This window comes from Mustelus asterias, chromosome 13, assembly GCF_964213995.1.
Source record: "Mustelus asterias chromosome 13, sMusAst1.hap1.1, whole genome shotgun sequence".
In the NCBI taxonomy this organism is placed as follows: domain Eukaryota; kingdom Metazoa; phylum Chordata; class Chondrichthyes; order Carcharhiniformes; family Triakidae; genus Mustelus; species Mustelus asterias.
In genome coordinates this window covers 84,586,274-84,604,435 of record NC_135813.1, presented here as the reverse complement: position 1 = coordinate 84,604,435, position 18,162 = coordinate 84,586,274, and the positions used below count along the sequence as shown (strand labels likewise).

Below are 18,162 nucleotides of genomic sequence, written 5' to 3'. Positions count from 1 at the left end.
TGCCAGACCTGCTGAGATTTTCCAGCATTTTCTCTTTTGGTTTCAGATTCCAGCATCCGCGGTAGTTTGCTTTTTTATTTATTGCTGTTTGGAGCTGGCCAGCAGGTCGGTAAGCTGCTTCGTCAGACTGCTGGCGAAAACAGCTACAAAATAAAAAGGCATTCGACATTCAGGGGAACATATCAGTTCAGGAATGCATCACTAACTTCCTGAAATGATAGAATACTTCAATTGGCCACACTTCCCTCGGGTACAGGACTAATGTGTACACAGCAATTTCCATGCACTGATTTCAATCTCTGTGCCTTCTGGAAGCTCCGTTCGAAGGTGGATGTGTATCGTAAGATCGTTATTTACTACATTGTGGAATTAATATGGGTGACACAGTGGCCCAGTGGTTAGCACTGCTGCCTCACAGCACCAGGGACCCGGGTTCGATTCCCGGCTTGGGTCACTGTCTGTGTGGGGTTTGAACATTTGCACGCTCTCTCTGTCTGTGCGCGGGTTTCCTCCGGGTGCTCCGGTTTTCTCCCACAGCCCAAAGATGTGCGGGTTAGGTGGTTTGGCCGTGCTAAATTGACCCTAGTGTCCCAAGATGTGTGGGTTAGATGGATTAGTGATGATAAATGTGTGGGGTTACTGGGATAGGGCGGGGAGAGTGTCTGAGTAAGATACTCTGTCCGAGAGTGGGCATAGACTCAATGGGCCGAATGGCCTCCTTCTGCACGGTAGGGATTCCATGATTCTAATTTACGAATACAGGATCAGGAGGAACCATTTAGCCTCTTGACCCTGTCCTTTCATCCAATGAGATCACAGCTGCTCTGTGAGCTAACTCTACATACATCCCATTGTTCATAGGTTCTCAGGTTTCAATTGGCCTCACATTATTTGCTGTTTGCAGGAAAGAGTTTCGACCTCTCTCACCCTCTCTGTGTTAAAATGTTTCCTACGTTCGGTCCTGAAAGCCCCCGGAACCAACAGAGATTCTCGCAATCTACGCAAACTGTTCCTCTCAAAATCTTGAAACTTTGGATTAAATCAACATCTGCCCGTCCACACGCCGGACATCACTAAACCCGGGGGTTTATGTAAATCACTGCTTGTCATTTCATCCAGGAGCAGAAACTTCCTTTTGGAACCATTTCCAGGTCCCAACCCCCCCTTTGGAATGGGGTTGGGGGGGGATGTGTAGACACAGTCCCACTCTGGAAAGGGAGTGGGGAATGTTATGTATGTTGGGGTGTGGCCCCTTTAAAGGAACGGGGTCAGGTGACCCTAGGTGTGGGGTGATCTGCCCAGGAACTTCCCTGGGAGGGCAGTTGTAGTTTGGAGTGTGGAGCGAGTAAGATTGTAATAAATATCTGTGTCCCCTGACACCCGTCAGTGGAGTGAGTTGTTGAGGACACAGCTCAGTCGTAAGGAACCTAACAGGGGAGACTAGACACCGTCTCACTCTGGAATGAGGGTGGGGCGGGGGGGGGGGGGGGGGAGACTAGACACAGTCCCACTTTGGAATGAGGGTGTGGGCTGGGGAGTATACAGCTCCTGGCACAGCATAACAAGCTGTCCTCGCAGGGCTGAGTTCTTCCTCAATGTAGGGGTAAAGATTTCAGGTACAATCTGCCTGGATAGGCGCCGTCTCCTGCAGCACCGACCTGACCAGGTGAATTCGACTTCATCGAAGCATAACTGAACATTGACTGGAATTGGGCACATTGTCAGGTTCTCTCACCCCGCCCACCCACCCCCCCCCCCCCCCCCCCCCCCCCCCGCCCCCCCCGCCCCCGCCCCCTGCTCCTGGTCAAAAGCACTGGCCGTCACAATGGCATCATCAAACTGACACAGCTGCCACTGGCACAGCATTACCCACCATCCACCTCTGTTTCTGCCCCCCTATCAGAGTAAAATTCTGCCCCAGGTATCATGAGACCATAAGACGTAGGAGCAGAAGTAGACCATTTGGCCCATCGAGTCTGCTGCACCATTCAATGAGATCAGGACTGATCAGATATGATAATCCTCAACCTTTCCCGCCTTATCCCCATAACCCTCGATTCTCTTACTGATTAAAAATCTGTCTATCTCAGCCTTGTACATACTTAACACTCCAGCCTCTGTAGCCCTCTGTGGTAAATAATTCCACAGATTCACTCCCCTCTGAGAGAAGAAATTCCTCCTCATCACTGTCTTCAATGGGTGCCCCCCCTTACTCTGAGATTATGCCCTCTGGTCCTCGACTCTCTCCCACACAGGGCAACGACCTCGCAGCATCTACCCTGTCAAACCCCCTGAGAATCCGATATGTCTCAATAAGGTCGCCTCTCATTCTTCTAAACTCCAATGAGCACAGGCCCGACCTACTCAACCTCCCCTCATAAGAAAACCCCTCCATACCCGGGATCAACCTTCTCTGGACTGCCTCCAATGCCAGTATATCATTCCTTAGATAAGAAGACCAAACCTGTTCACAGTATTCCTGGTGTGGTCTAACTAGTGCCTTGTAAAGTTTTAGCAAGACTTCCCTGCCCTCTACCCCCTTTGAAATATTCTGACAAATCCTCCAAGGCTAATATATCTTCCCGAAGGTGTGGTTCAAACCAATGAATTCTGGCTGGAAGAGAATCATTTACTCAATGTATTCATACCAATGTATGGAGAACAATGAGTTTTCATGGAGTCTAAACTCTGGCCTTCATTCAACGGTGTTGCTCGAAGTATAATTATCTGGTCTGTGTATCACAGCCCCCAGAACGCCCTGAAGCAACAGACAGTGGAACCATCTGCATCGCAGCTCAATTTAAAATCAATACATTGTTCTCTTTGATGAGACCTCTGCAGAATACTCACTGCCGAAGATCAGCCTGCCCAGCTCTGTGACTGACACCTTCAACATCCTTTCAAATTTAGCCGGACACGCACCCTTTGTCTATTTCAGTCTCTATTCATGGCATTGTCACCACCCTTTCAAACTCCACTGATGTTATCGTCACCACCCTTACAATCTCGACTGATGACACCTTCAGTAACCTTTCAAATTCAGCCGGCCACGCACTGACTGTCCCCTCAACCTCTATTCATGTCACATTCATCGACCAACTCAGTGAGTACATCATCGCTGTCCTTTCAAACTCTATTGATGTGCCTTCATCGTCTTCTTAAATGTCCTCTCCCAACATCTCAAGCCCCAGTTAAGATTTCTTAGCAAATCTTGCATTGAATCTGATCAAATTCCGCTACTTTTTATACAGAGTTCTCACCAGAAGGAGCTTCTAAAGCTATGATCCTTTTGATTTCTTTTGATTTGATTTATTGTTGTCACATGTATTGGGATACAGTGAAAAGTATTGTTTCTTGCGCGCGATACAGACAAAGCATACCGTTCATAGAGAAGGGAAGGAGAGAGTGCAGAATGTAGTGTTACAGTCATAGCTAGGGTGTAGAGAAAGATCAACTTAATGCAAGGTAAGTCCATTCAAAAGTCTAACAACAGCAGGGAAGAAGCTGTTCTTGAGTCGGTTGGTACGTGACCTCAGACTTTTGTACCTTTTTCCCGACGGGAGGAAGTGGAAGAGAGAATGTCCGAGGTGCGTGGGGTCCTTAATTATGCTGCTTGCTTTGCCGAGGCAGCGGGAAGCGTAGAGAGTTTCAATGGATGGGAAGCTGGTTTGCGTGATGGATTGGGCTACATTCACAACCTTTTGTAGTTTCTTGCAGTCTTGGGCAGAGCAGGAGCCATACCAAGCTGTGATACAACCAGAAAGAATGCTTTCTATGGTACATCTGTAAAAGTTGGTGAGAGTCATAACTGACATGCCAAATTTCCTTAGTCTTCTGAGAAAGTAGAGGCGTTGGTGGGCTTTCTTCAGTATAGTGTCAGCATGAGGGGACCAGGACAGGTTGTTGGTGATCTGGGCACCTGACAATATCCAACAACAATTGTGGAGAAGTTGCGTTGCGAGATGCTATCCAAAATCACCAGCTACAGCAGTATTTATACACGGCACTATTTCTGAAACATTCCATTTGCTCTCACTGAGGGTGAGAGAGGCTAGTGTTGAGGAAAGCAATGCTTGTTTCAGGAACTGAAGCCTCAATTGAATTCCAAATCATAGAATTGTAGAATCACAGAATCTGTACAGTGCAGAAGGAGGCCATTTGGCCCATCGAGCCTCAACTGACACAATCCCACCCAGGCCCTATCCCATAGCCCCACATATTCACCCTGCTAGACCCCTGACATTAAGGAGCAAGTTAGCATGGCCAATTGACCTAACCCACACATCTTTGGACTGTGGGAGGAAACCAGAGCACCCGGAGGAAACCCACGCAGACATGGGGAGATCGTGCAAACTCCACACAGACAGTGACACAAGCTGGGAATCAAACTTTGGACCCTGGCGTTGTGAGGCAGCAGTGCAAACCACTGTGCCACCGTGCTGACCAAATGGAGGCTGATCGACATAATACCACCCAACCCCAGCTTGGAGCTTCCTTGAATTCCGCCCCGGATCCCTTTGAGACAGCTGTAGCAATAAAACCTTTGAGTTAGATCTACTAACCCAGCTGACCAAAGGGGAATCCCACCCTGAATTATTCCAATGTCCCGAACCAGGTTCACAACTGGATCAGGATGTTCATTTTAATTCATGGGAGATGGGAACAATCCCAACTCTAATGTCTTTCCAGATAACGGTGTGACTTGTCAGGCCATTTCAGAAGGCAGTTGGGAGTTAACTGTATTGCTGTGGGTCTGGAATCACATCTGGAACAGACTGGGTAAGCTACTTTAGAATGGGCCTGTTTTCTCTGGAGATTAGAAGAATGAAAGTTGATCTCATTGAATCAGTGGTTACTCTGGACGGGAGACTTGTGGGATGCCTACTAAAAATCCAGCTCCTGTTTTGATTGTCAAGGCATTTCCCAGGAAGGTGGAGTGGGAAGAGACCTTTCCCTGTCCAACAATAAGCCTCACCCCCAATCCCAGAGGATCACACTGTGACATTCCCCTCACACAGCACCTTGCTAGATCATCATTAACGCTGTCTAAACTGAACTAGTTGAATTTGCCTGCATTTGGCCCATATCCCTTGAAACCTTTCCCATCCATGTAACTATCCAAATGTCTTCTAAATGTTCTAATTGTACCCGCCTCGACCCACTCCTCTGGCAGTGCATTCCATACATGCAGCACTCTCTGTGTGAAAAAGTTGCCCTTCAGGTCCCTTTTAAATCTTTCCCCTCTCAATTTAAACCTATACTCTCTAGTTTTGGATTCCCTCTACCCTGGGGAAAAGACCCTGGCTATTCACCTTATCTATGTCCCTCATGATTTTATAAACCTCTATCAGGCCACCCCCTCATCCTCCTACACTCCAGGGAAAAAAAGTCACAACCTATCCAACCTCTCCTTATAATTCAAACCTTCCGGTCCCAGTAACATCCTTGTAAATCGTTTTTGCCCCCTTTCCAGTTTAATAACATCCTTCCTATAGCAGGGTGACTAGAATTGTATGCAGTACTCCAAATGTGACTTTACCAATGTCTTGTACAATTGTAACATGATGTCCCAACTCCTGTACTCAATGCTCTGACTGATGAAGGCAAGTGTGCCAAACACCTTCTTCACCACCCTGTCTATCTGTGTAATAAGTCCTCAGAGGCCGAAGTCCCTTCACCAAAATTCCTTTATTTACAAGATCCAACAACTCTATACATTGATTCTGTCTACACTTCCCGCTGCCTCGGCAAAGCAGCCAGCACAATCAAGGACCCCACGCACCCCGGACATTCTCTCTTCCACCTTCTTCTGTCGGGAAAAAGATACAGAAGTCTGAGGTCACGTACCAACCGACTCAAGATCAGCTTCTTCCCTGCTGCTGTCAGACTTTTGAATGGACCTATCTCGCATTAAGTTGATCTTTCTCTACACCCTAGCTATGACTGTAACACTACATTCTGCACTCTCTCCTTTCCTTCTCTATGAACAGTATGCTTTGTCTGTATAGCGCGCAAGAAACAATACTTTTCACTGTATGTTAATACATGTGACAATAATAAATCAAATTAAATCAAATCAAATCAAATATACAGACTGCTCTCAGTGTGCAGTCTACATCCGGGGTGCCAGAGGAACTGCCACTCCTGTTTAAGGACAGAGCATGGGACTCCCTGTTTGGACCATCAATTTGGCCCTTAATCAGGGAGTTCATATTCAAGCAGGCCCACCTCATTGCCTGATTAAAATCATCACAACCTGTGACGCCACTTTCAAGGAACTATATACCTGCACCCCTGAACCTCTCAGTTCCACATCCCAGAAATCAATTAAATGTCACGTTTTTACGGGAATAACCTTCACGCTGAATGAGCAAGACTTGAGAGCTTTCAAAAGCCCACACAAGAATTGAACTATCGACACACTTCCTCAACAACACCTCCATATTGCGCACAAATAAATGGGCCATTTGTCAGCCACTAACATCCTCTGGACTAATAATTCTGGAGTCCCTTTTTAACTGTTGTTTCAGTTCTACATTCATGTTCAGCAGATTTGCAACCTCGAGTGGGTAGAAGTCTGCCAAAAAATCAGTGCCATCTGCGTCTGTAACGAGAGCTGGAACTGGCTTCTCCTCCGCTTGTTAATCATCCACGTTCTTCAACGAGGAAAGGGCACTTTGTTCTGCTTCTTTCTTGAGAGTTCCCTCAGAGCTAAGTTCCCGACTCTTATTCAATGGCCCTGCTCAAACCAGCTGCCTTTTTCTTACACTCCTGGCACTAACTGCCACTAATTATCTGGACCAAGAACCAGAACACTTAGTCGCCATGGAAACCCGAGCCGTCAAGGTCCTGGATGGAGGCTGCTGTTGCCAAGGCGAATGAAATAAACATTTATCAGGGGTTATCTCGCACCGTGCTTATCCTGGCATGCGTTTAATCCAGATTCTGGGAAGCCAGCATCTGTCAGCTTGCTCCTTAATTGCATCTCTTGCCCCTGAGCCAATTGATACTTACCATTTTCTCCGAATGATTATTGTTCCTGAGTTTTTCCATTTAATCTCTTTTCATTTCACATTTTACTCTGCTGGATTTTACACCTTTCTTTAATTGTTTCTGATCATCAGTGAGTGGTGGGGAGGCCAATTATAAAGTCGAACCTGCTCGAGGTCTATTCATAAGTGGCCTGAGAAAGTATCCTTTCTTCGGAAGCGTGGCACGGTGGCACGGTGGTTAGCGCTGCTGCCTCGCACTGCCAGGGACCCGGGTTCGATTCTGTCAGTGTGGAGTTTGCACGTTCTCCCCATGTCTGCGTGGGTTTCCTCCGGGTGCTCCGGTTTCCTCCCACAGTCCAAAGATGTGGGTGGCACGGTGGTTAGCACTGCTGCCTCACAGCGCCAGGGACCCTGGTTCGATTTCTGGTTTGGGTCACTGTTTGTGTGGAGTTTGCACATTCTCCCCGTGTCTGCTTGGGTTTCCTCTGGGTGCTCCGGTTTCCCCCCACTGTCCAAAGATGTGCGGGTTAGATTGATTGGCCATGTTAAGTTGCCCCTTAGTATCCCGGGATGTGTGGGTTAGAGGGATTAGCGGGGTAAATATGTGGAGTTACGGAGATTGGATCTGGATGGGATTGTTGTTGGTGCAGACTCGATGGGCCGAATGGCCTCCTTCTGTACTGTAGGGATTCTATGATTCTATGACTCTCTGTGCAGGTTAGATGGATTTGCCATGGCAAATCGTCCCTTAGTGTCCCAAGATGTGCAGGTTAGGTGGATTAACCATGCTAAATTGTCCCTTATTGTCCAAAGAGGTGTAGGTTGGGTGGGATTAGAGGGATAAATATGTGGGATTACAGTGTTGGGCTGGGTAAAATGCTCTGTCAGAGAGTCGGTGCAGACTCGCTGGCCCGAATTGACTCTTTCTGTACTGTAGGGATTCTGTGATATACTGGACGGAGTGTAGCATAGGTTTACCAGAATAATAATCTGGACTCCAAGGATTAAATTATGAGAGATTACACAACATAGACTTTCACAGCTTGGAAATTAGAAGGCTAAGAGGTGAACTGGTTGAAGTTTTCATGATATTACAGAGGAACAGATGGATAGAGAGAGAGAAACTATTTCTGTTGGTTAGGCAGTCTCTCTCCTCAAACAGCAATTGAAACTAGATCAATTGTTGATTTTTGGATCCCAGTTTGATAGATTCTTGTTATCATAGAATAGAATCCCTACAGTGCAGAAGGAGGCCATTCGGCCCAGTGAGTCTGCACTGACCACTATCCCACCCAGGTCCTATTCCCGTAACCCCACCTATTTACCCTGCTAACCCCCTGACACTAGGGTAAATTTAGCATGGCCAATCCACCTAACCCGCACATCTTTGGATTTATCCAAGGGGGGGTTAAGCAATATGGGACAAAGGTGGATTTGAGGGGTGGGATTCCTGTCTCATCCATGGCGGAGCCCGTTGCGAGTGAGAATGGAAAATTTGGCATTCCAACCAAAACTCTGTTCACTCTCTGCGGCACTGGGGAATCCCAGCCGCGAACGAGGACAGAAGATTTCAGCTGTGGAGTGAGGTTACAGATTAGGCATGATTTCATGGGCGGCACGGTAGCACAGTGGTTAGCACTGCTGCTTCACAGCTCCAGGGACCCGTGTTCGATTCCCGGCTTGGGTCACTGTCTGTGTGGAGTTTGCACATTCTCCTCGTGTCTGCGTGGGTTTCCTCCGGGTGCTCCGGTTTCCTCCCACAGTCCAAAGATGTGCGGGTTAGGTTGAGTGTCTATGCTAAAAATTGCCCCTTAGAGTCCTGAGATGCATAGGTTAGAGGGATTAGCAGGTAAATATGTAGGGATATGGGAGTAGGGCCAGGGATTATGGTCGGTGCAGACTCAATGGGCCAAATGGCCTCTTTCTGCAGTGTAGGGTTTCTATGATTCTACGATTTAATGGTGGGAGAGATGTGAATGGGCTATGTGTTCTAGTCTTGTTCTGATGTCCCTAAAGACAAATGTCCTCTTACACTGGAACCTTGGTGATGAATTTGCAACACTTTGCCTTCATTTTCAATGAGAACCATAGCATAATTTGATTTGGTCACCACACCTCCAGTGTCACTGCCTCAAGTTGATACCACGACAGAAATATGGGCTGGAATTTTCTAGCCATTCATGCCAGTGGGATTCTCCAGTCCCGCTGCAGTGAACGGAGATTCGGCTGAGTGCCAAATTCTCCATCTTCGCTGGCAGCGGCAGTGGGCGTGAATGGCTGGAAAATTCCGACCGTGAATTCTAATCTTGGTTTTATACATGAGTTCCAACAGCTGTGACAATTTCCACATGTGTAACACCTTTAAAGGAGTGCGGCACCTCGAGGTACAGCATCATTATCCAACAAAGCTCGACACCAATTTACAAACAGAAATATTAGGAGAGGTGACCCAAAGCCATATCAAAGAGAGCAGCGGCTTGATGGCACAGTGGTTAGCACTGCTGCCTCACAGCGCCAGGGACCTGGGTTCGATTCCCGGCTTGGGTCACTGTCTGTGCGAAGTCTGCACGTTCTCCCCGTGGCTGCGTGGGTTTCCTCTGGGTGCTCCGGTTTCCTCCCACAGTCCAAAGATGGGCAGGTTAGGTGGATTGGCCATGCTAAATTGCCCCTTCGTGTCAGGGGGACTTGCAAGGTAAATGCATGGGATTAGGGGAATAGGGCCTGGGTGGGATTGCAGTAGGTGCAGACTCGATGGGCTGAATGGCCTCCTTCTGCACTGTAGGGATTCTATGATTCTATGAGATAGACTTTAAGGAGCGTAATAAAGGAGGAGAGAGAGGCAGAGAGGTTTCCTGAGTTTAGTTTAGAATAGAGGCTGATCTCTTCGCTAAGTGCACATTTTAAAAAAATTCTGCCATGAGACATGGGCATGGCTGGCTGGGGCAGCGTTTGTTACCTATCCCTAATTGCCCCTTGAACTAAGTGTCTCACTCGGCCATTTCAGAGGGCAGTTGAGAGTCAACCACATTGCTGTGGCCCTGGAGTCACATGTAGGCCAGACAGGGCAAGGACGGCAGATTTCCTTTCCTAAAGGACATCAGTGAACCAGGTGGGTTTTTATGACAATCGGCAATGGTTTCATGGTCAACTTTAGACTTTTAATTCCAGATTTTTATTGAATTCAAATTTCACCATCTGCCGTGATGGGATTCGAACCTGGGTCCCCAGAGCGTTATCCTATTCTCTGGATTACTAGTCCAGCGACAATACCACGATGCCATTGCTTCCCCTCACAAAATGGTGAACCAGCTGTGCGCTCTGCATGAACCAGGGAGGATTGTTGTTGAAAGTTTAACAAGTGAAAACATAGGGGGAATTCTCCGGCCTCCCAGCCGCAGGGTTCCCGGCGGTGGGAGTTGGCCGGCTGTTCGCTGGCAGCAGGATTCTCTGGTCCCCGCCGCTGCCAATGGGATTTCCCATTGATGTCACCCCATTCCACTGGGAAACCCATGGGAGGGGGTGCATTGCCAGCGGGACCAGAGAGTCCCGCCAGCGTGAGTGATCGGAGAATTACCCCCATATATCTTTTAATAGTGCCCAGCATGTTGAAAATGCTAATGGGTACAATGTTGGGCAGAGGCTTATGCAGTTTCTGGTTTGGTGATATATGGACATAATTTGATGGAAACTGTAAAAAGGTAGCAGTTTTTGGAGCCCACAATCCACGGTATGGTGGCACAGTGGTTAGCACTGCTGCCTCACAGCGCCAGGGACCCGGATTCGATTCCCGGCTTGGGAGCTTGCACATTCTCCTCGTGTCTGCGTGGGTTTCCTCCGGGTGCTCCGGTTTCCTCCCACGGTCTGAAAGACGTGCTGGTTCGGGTGCATTGGCCATGCTAAATTCTCCCTCTGTGTACCCGTACAGGCACCGGAGTGTGCCGACTGGGGTAGAATGTGCAAACTCCACACAGTCGCCCGAGGCTAGAATTGAACCCGGGTCCCTGGCGCTGTGAGGCAGCAGTGCTAACCACTGTGCCACCGTGCCGCTCTTATATAGGTGTGATAACTTCAGCCAGGCTAATGAGGTTGGCTTGCTAGTGGTGACTGTGTCCAACGCCGGCAATCTCCACATCATGTCTACCAGGTTTACCAGGCTGATTCCAGGGATGGCGGGACTGATGTATGAGGAGAGATTGACTAGGTTAGGGTTATTTTCGCTGGAGTTCAGTAGAATGAAGGGGGATCTCATAGAGACATATAAAATTCTAACAGGACTAGACAGGGTAGATGCAGGGAGGATGTTCCCGATGGTGGGGGAGTCCAGAAACAGGGGTCACAGTCTGAGGATTCGGGGTGGACCATTTAGGACGGAGATGAGGAGACATTTCTTCACCCAAAGAGTGGGGAGCCTGTGGAATTCATTACCACAGGAAGTAGTTGATGTCAAAACATTGAATGTATTCAAGAGGTGGCTGGATATAGCAGTTGGGGCGAATGGGATCAAAGGTTATGGGGAGAAAGCAGGATTAGGCTATTGAGTTGGACGATCAGCCATGATGGTGATGAATGGCGGAGTAGGCTCGAAGGGCCAAATGGCCTCCTCCTGCTCCTATCTTCTATGTTTCTATTGAAACTTTAACTGTCGCATTAACAACAAATTAATTTTTTTTTCCATTAACAGAATTAAATGCTTCACAGGTGCCTTTTCGAACAAACTCTGACCCCGAGCCACATAAGGAGATATCAGATCACAAATATATTAAATTATGAGAGGTTAAGATATGATAGACAGAAGGAAACTGTCCCCTTGTGGAGGGATCAATAAAGGGGCATAGATTTAAGATAAAGGAGCAGGAGGTTTAGAGGCGATGTGAGGAAAAGCTTTTCAGAGGCTGGTGGGAGTCTGGAACTCACTGCCTGAAAGGGTGCTGGAGGCAGAGACCCTCATAACATTTAAGAAATATTTAGATGTGCACTTGTGATGCCAAGACCGCAAGGAATTACAAAAGGTTGTGAATCTAGCCCAATCCATCACGCAAACCAGCCTCCCATCCATTGACTCTGTCTACACTTCCCGCTGCCTCGGCAAAGCAGCCAGCATAATTAAGGACCCCACGCACCCCGGACATTCTCTCTTCCACCTTTTTTCGTCGGGAAAAAGATGCAAAAGTCTGAGGTCACGTTCCAACCGACTCAAGAACAGCTTCTTCCCTGCTGCTGTCAGACTTTTGAGTGGACCCACTTTGCATTAAGTTGATCTTTCTCTACACCCCAAGTATAACTGTAACACTACATTTTGCATTCCTTCGTTTCCTTCTCAATGAACGGTGTGTTTTGTCTATATAGCGTGCAAGGAACAGTACTTTCACTGTATGTTAATACATGTGACAATAATAAATCAAATCAAATCAAATCAAATCAAGGCATACAAGGCTATGGTCAAGTGCTAGGAAACAGGATCAGGATAATTAGGTGGTTTGTCTTTGACTGGTGCAGGCGTGTTGGGCTGAAGCGCCTGTTTCTGTGCTGTATACCTCTATGACTCTAAGGCTTGGTCAAAGAGACAGGTAACAAAGGAATGTCTTAGAGGAGGAATGTAAGGTAGGGGGGGTGGAGAGGTGTAGGACGTGTGTTAGGGCCAGCTACAGGCCCGACTGTGGTGAACCATCGTTGGTTCCCACCAGGTAGTACTGAGTCAGGGTCTGGCCAGTACTATGAGTCTGTATATATGTTGCTGTTGGGGTTAGGGTTGGGCTGTTCTACATGTTACTGTTGGGGTTAGGGTTGGGCTGTTCTACATGTTACTGTTGGGGTTAGGGTTGGGCTGTTCTACCTGTATTATAGTTATTATGGTACATCCCCAGTCGGGCTCCGCCTCCTGGGAGAGGTATAAAGGTCACTGCTCTGTCTGGGACCCTTTAGTCTGGGATCGTGTATTATATATAGTAGCTCTATTGTAGTAGTCAATAAAAGCCTTTATTTCCTCGAGCATCTCCAGCCTCGTGAGTTATATCGCGCATCACCGACCAATGATGGAACGGTTAAAATTGGGATGCTCACGAGGTCACAATTAGAGGAGTGCAGAGATCGCAGAGAGTTGTGGAGCCAGAGCAGATGATAAAGATAGGGAGGGGCACGTTTAGGGATTTGAAAAGCAGGATGGTACTTTTAAAGTCAAGATATTCCATGATCTGGAGCCAATGTTGGCCAGCAAGCGCATGGGGCATGGGTGAACAGGGCTCGCTGTGCGTTAGGACACAGGCAGCAGAGGGTATGATGATCTCAAGCTTACAAAGGATAGAATATGGGAGAGCAGCCAGGAGAGTGTTGGAATAATCAATTCGAGAGGAAATTAAGGCATGGGGGAGAGTTTCAGCAGCAGCTGAGCTGAGACAGAGGCAAAGGCAGGCAATGTTTCAGAGGTGGAAATGGATGACCTTGCTGATGGCACCATTATGAGGTCAGAAACTCATTTCAAGATCAGGTGTGACACCCAGGTTGCGAACAGCCCGGGTTTGGTCTCAGACTCTTGCCAGGGTGAAGGGTGGAGCCGGTAGCTGGACAGCGGAGCTTAGAGTGGAATGGAAAACAATGCTTTCCCAATATTTACAGGATCACAGAATACCACAGTGCAGAAGAGGCCCTTCAGCCCATTGAATCTGCACTGACGCATGAAATGCCCTGACCTGCCCATCTAATCCCACTTGCCAGCACTTGGCCCATTGCCTTGAATGTTATGGCGTGCCAAGTGCACACCCAGATACTTTTTAAAGGATGTGAGGATCCCGCCTCCACCACCCTCCCAGGCAGCGCATTCCAGACCGTCACCACCCTCTGGGTAAAAAAGGTTTTCCTCAAGTTCATCCAAAACCTCCCACCCTTCACTTTCAACTTGTGTCCCCTCGTACCTGACCCTTCGACTAAGGGGAACAGTTGCTCCCTATCCACTCTAATTGGGTGTAATTTCTGTTCCTCCAATATTGGGTGTCAGATAAGCAGTCTGATAGCTTAGCAACAGTGGAGGGGGCAAAAATGGTGGTGGAGAGATCGAGTTCAGTGTCATCAGCGTATGCGTGAAATGAATGTACCAAAAGTTCAAAGTAGATTCACTTGGTTCAAGTAAGACTTGTGTAAATGTGGAGACCGAGATCTTGATTGGGAGCAAGGATCCTCAGTCTGTTGTGGGTCCTCAGATTGTCATTGGAACTTTACGTGGGTGCAAAGGGAAAAGTCACCAATTCCACAGTCATAACGTGACATAGCGAAGAGAGACGCCCTTCTGCCCATCATGCCTGTACCAGCATTTTGTAAGAGCTATTCAATTAGCCAAACCTCCCTCCCTGCTCTTTCCCCATATCCCCCAAAAAATAGAAACATAGAAGCTAGAAGCAGGAGGAGGCCATTCGGCCCTTCGAGCCTGTTCCACCATTCATTTTGATCATGGCTGACCATCGAATTCAATATCCTGATCCCCCCCTTCCTCCATATCTCTTGATTCCTTTAGCCCCAAGAGCTACATCTAATTTCTTCTTGAAATCACAAAATGTTTTGGCTTTAACTACATTTGTGGGAGTGAATTCCACACATTCACCACCCTCTGGGTGAAGAAATTTCTCCTCACCTCAGTTCTAAAAGTATCCTCAAACTCTGCCCCCGAGCTCTGGACTCCCCCACCATCGGGAACCTTCTTTCTGAATCTAACTTTCCTTTACAAAGTATTTATCCAATTCCCTTTTTCCAATTCTCGTCAATCTCCCGCCACTGGAAGTGGTTTCTCTTCATTTACTCCGTCAGTACTGCTTGGAATTTTGAACATCTTGATTGAATCTCCATCGAACCGTCTCAACTCGAAGGAGAACAAGCCCCGCCTCTCCAAACTCCTCCACTGAGGTTCCTCATCCCACCAATCGTATTGCTGGGCCTGGGCAAGAGGAAGAGTTCCTCACCTGATTGGTGCCGCCTCGTCTCCCTTGTCGAGCCATTCCTGCGGTGGGATGATGTACATACACCACAATCCCCAGTTGTAGCCATGGGCAGCGTTGGCATACTGCTGCACCTCAAACGTGTTGTACTTGATGTTGTCGATGGCTGGTAATATGATGCGAGTGCGATCTTCCTTGATCCTACTCAGGGCAGGTTGGACCCTGCAGACAAAGTGGAAGGGCACAGGTCAGATAGGTCACTGCTAATCACATGCCAAACTTCCTTAGTCTCCTGAGAAATGAGGGTTTAAGACCTGCAGTTAGAGTATTAATACTGGCTTAAGATCATAGAATCCCTGCAGTGCCGAAGGAGGCCATTCGACCCAGCGAGCCTCCACCGTCAGCAATCCCACCCAGACCCTATTCCTGTAACCCCATGTATTTATCCCGCCATTCCTCCTCACCTACACATCTGTGGATACTAAGGGACAATTTAGCATGGCCAATCCACCTAACCTGCACATCTTTGGACACTTAGGGACAATTTAGCATGGCCAATCCATCTAACCTACACATCTTTGGACACTAAGGGACAATTTAGCATGGCCAATCCACGTAACCTGCACATCTTTGGACACTAAGGGACAATTTAGCATGGCCAATCCATCTAACCTACACATCTTTGGACACTAAGGGACAATTTAGCATGGCCAATCCACCTAACCTGCACATCTTTGGACACTTAGGGACAATTTAGCATGGCCAATCCATCTAACCTACACATCTTTGGACGCTAAGGGACAATTTAGCATGGCCAATCCACGTAACCTGCACATCTTTGGACACTAAGGGACAATTTAGCATGGCCAATCCATCTAACCTACACATCTTTGGACACTAAGGGACAATTTAGCATGGCCAATCCACGTAACCTGCACATCTTTGGACACTAAAGGACAATTTAGCATGGCCAATCCACGTAACCTGTACATCTTTGTACACCAAGTTGCAATTTAGCATGGCCAATCCACCTAACCTACACACCTTTGGACTATGGGAGGAAACTGGAGCACCCGGAGGAAACCCACGCAGACAGGGGGAGAACGTATAAACTCCACACAGACAGTCAATGCTGGAATTGAACCCGGGTCCCTGGCATTGTGAGGCAGCAGTGCTAACCACTGTGCCACCATGCCTCCCCATAAAATCCAACAGCCCACGTAGTGCAGGAGGGAGGATAAAAGGGGGAAAATAAAGTAGCTCAAAGAAAGAGGAACTGTCTAATCGACAGATTAAATATAGAAAGACTAGAAGTCTTATAGCAACTTCTACCACTTCAGAATCTCTGAAAACATTTTACCATTAACAGAATACTTCTGAAGAATTGGCCTTCTCGTATTGTAAGATATATTGTATATTTTATCTTTTAGATCTACGCAGAGATGACACCAGTTTCTATGTGTGTAACAGGTTTTATTTACATTGTGTTAAAATGTCTGCTCCCTGCTTCAACTTCCAGTTCTTCCTACAGTTTTGCTCACTTTTCTCTCAGTTCACACCCAGACTGAACCAATCAAGCACTGGGAGCATCAATTATAAACAGACACGCGTAATCAAACACAGAACATGTGGTGGACCTCAGTTGTGCCTTTGTCCTATATGGACCAGCCAGTTTTCTGGGATAGCAATGTGATAATGAGCAGATAATCTGTTCCGGCGCTGTTGGTTGTGGGATAAATACTGACCAAGACTTGGGGAGAACAAAAGCAAAATACTGCGGATGCTGAAATCTGAAACAAAAACAGAAAATGCTGGAAAATCTCAGCAGGTCTGACAGCATCTGTGGGCAGAGAATAGAGCCAACGTCTCAAGTCTAGATGACTGTAATAACTCCACGGAGGTGAAAGTCCCATCACCAAGTTACTTTATTTACACCATACATCTGGACACAGCCAGCTCTCCAGTTGCTCCCTGCTGAATGCAGGCTGAGAGTCTGACACACCTGCTTTAAATAGGGAGCATGAGGCTCCCTGATTTAACCATCAATTAGGATTCATCAGGTAACTCTTTTTTTAGGTACCAACGTAATAAACTAACTCAAACTAACTTAGGGACAAAGTAAAAGGGGCAGCTCCCCAAAAGGAAGGGGGGAACAGCCCGAACCAAAATCAAAGTCGAAAGGAAACTTAAAACATCAAACCAAAAGGTGATTATCAGGGTCGATAATACACCCCAGCCCCTGCGGCGCCCAGCGGTCGCGGAAGGCATCAACCGCGCCCGTGGACACCCCATGCTCCCTCTCCAGGGACACCTGGCCGCGAATGTAGCCGCGGTAGAGGGGCAGACAGTCAGGATGGACGGCCCCGTCGATCGCCCGCTGCCTGGACCTATTGATGGCGCTTCTCGCCAGGCCCAGGAGCAGGTTCACGAGGAGGTCGGCAAGGACTCATCAGGTAATTCACACTCTAGCAAGACAACCTCATTAGCCTGGCTGAAGTCATCACAATGACCCTTCGGCAGAGCAGCTCTGACAAAGGGTCATCCAGACTGGAAACATTGGCTCTATTCTCTCCCCACAGATGCTGTCAGGCCTGCTGAGATTTTCCAGCATTTTCTGTTTTTGTTCGGGGACAACACCCCTGCCCCACTTCGAAGTGGGAATGCCAATGGGACCATTTAAATCCACACGGGATGCGGATGAAGTCTGGGTTCAACGTCTCAACTTAAGGGAGGTACCTCTGACAGTGCAGGGCTCCCTCTCTCGGTCTTGCACTGGGCTTTTGTGTTCAGGTCGGTGGGGTGGGCCCGGGACCCAGAATCTACTGACTCTGAGTGAGGAGTGCTACCCACTGACCCACAGCAGACAGCAGGGCCAGTATTAATGTTACCCCAGAAGGTGGGCGAGGAGATGAGGGCTGGGTGGTTAGGTTTTAGAGAGACGTGTTGGGTTAGCTCCCCAGGCATGGTCTTGCAGTTGAACATTTGACTGAAGGTGGAAAGTGGAGTGACTGCCCACTGCACGGAGGCGGACAAACAATTTCTCTCATTAATCATCCAATCAGGGGCAAAATAATGGTGCTGTCGGCATTTTGCATACGACACTGCCCCCTCACCCCCTCCTCCCCTCGCCCCCCAATCTGGGAAGGGATGGGGGCATGTGGGCAGCAGGGTTTCTATAATAAAGAGAGGGCTATCGGTAGGGAAAGCTGCCCCCTTGTCCTCAATTATTTCCCAAGAGGGGGTGCCCC

General features: G+C 48.0%; 1 protein-coding gene across 1 annotated transcript in view; it reads right to left on the bottom strand.

Annotated features, from left to right (window-relative positions):
- Positions 1 to 18,162, bottom strand: part of galnt9 (polypeptide N-acetylgalactosaminyltransferase 9) — a 309,591-nt gene that overhangs the window by 194,266 nt on the left and 97,163 nt on the right. Inside the window, exon 5 of the mRNA XM_078227666.1 lies at positions 14,939 to 15,136. Within this exon, the coding sequence (XP_078083792.1) occupies positions 14,939 to 15,136 (198 nt within the window). The remainder of the gene's footprint in view (positions 1 to 14,938; positions 15,137 to 18,162) is intronic.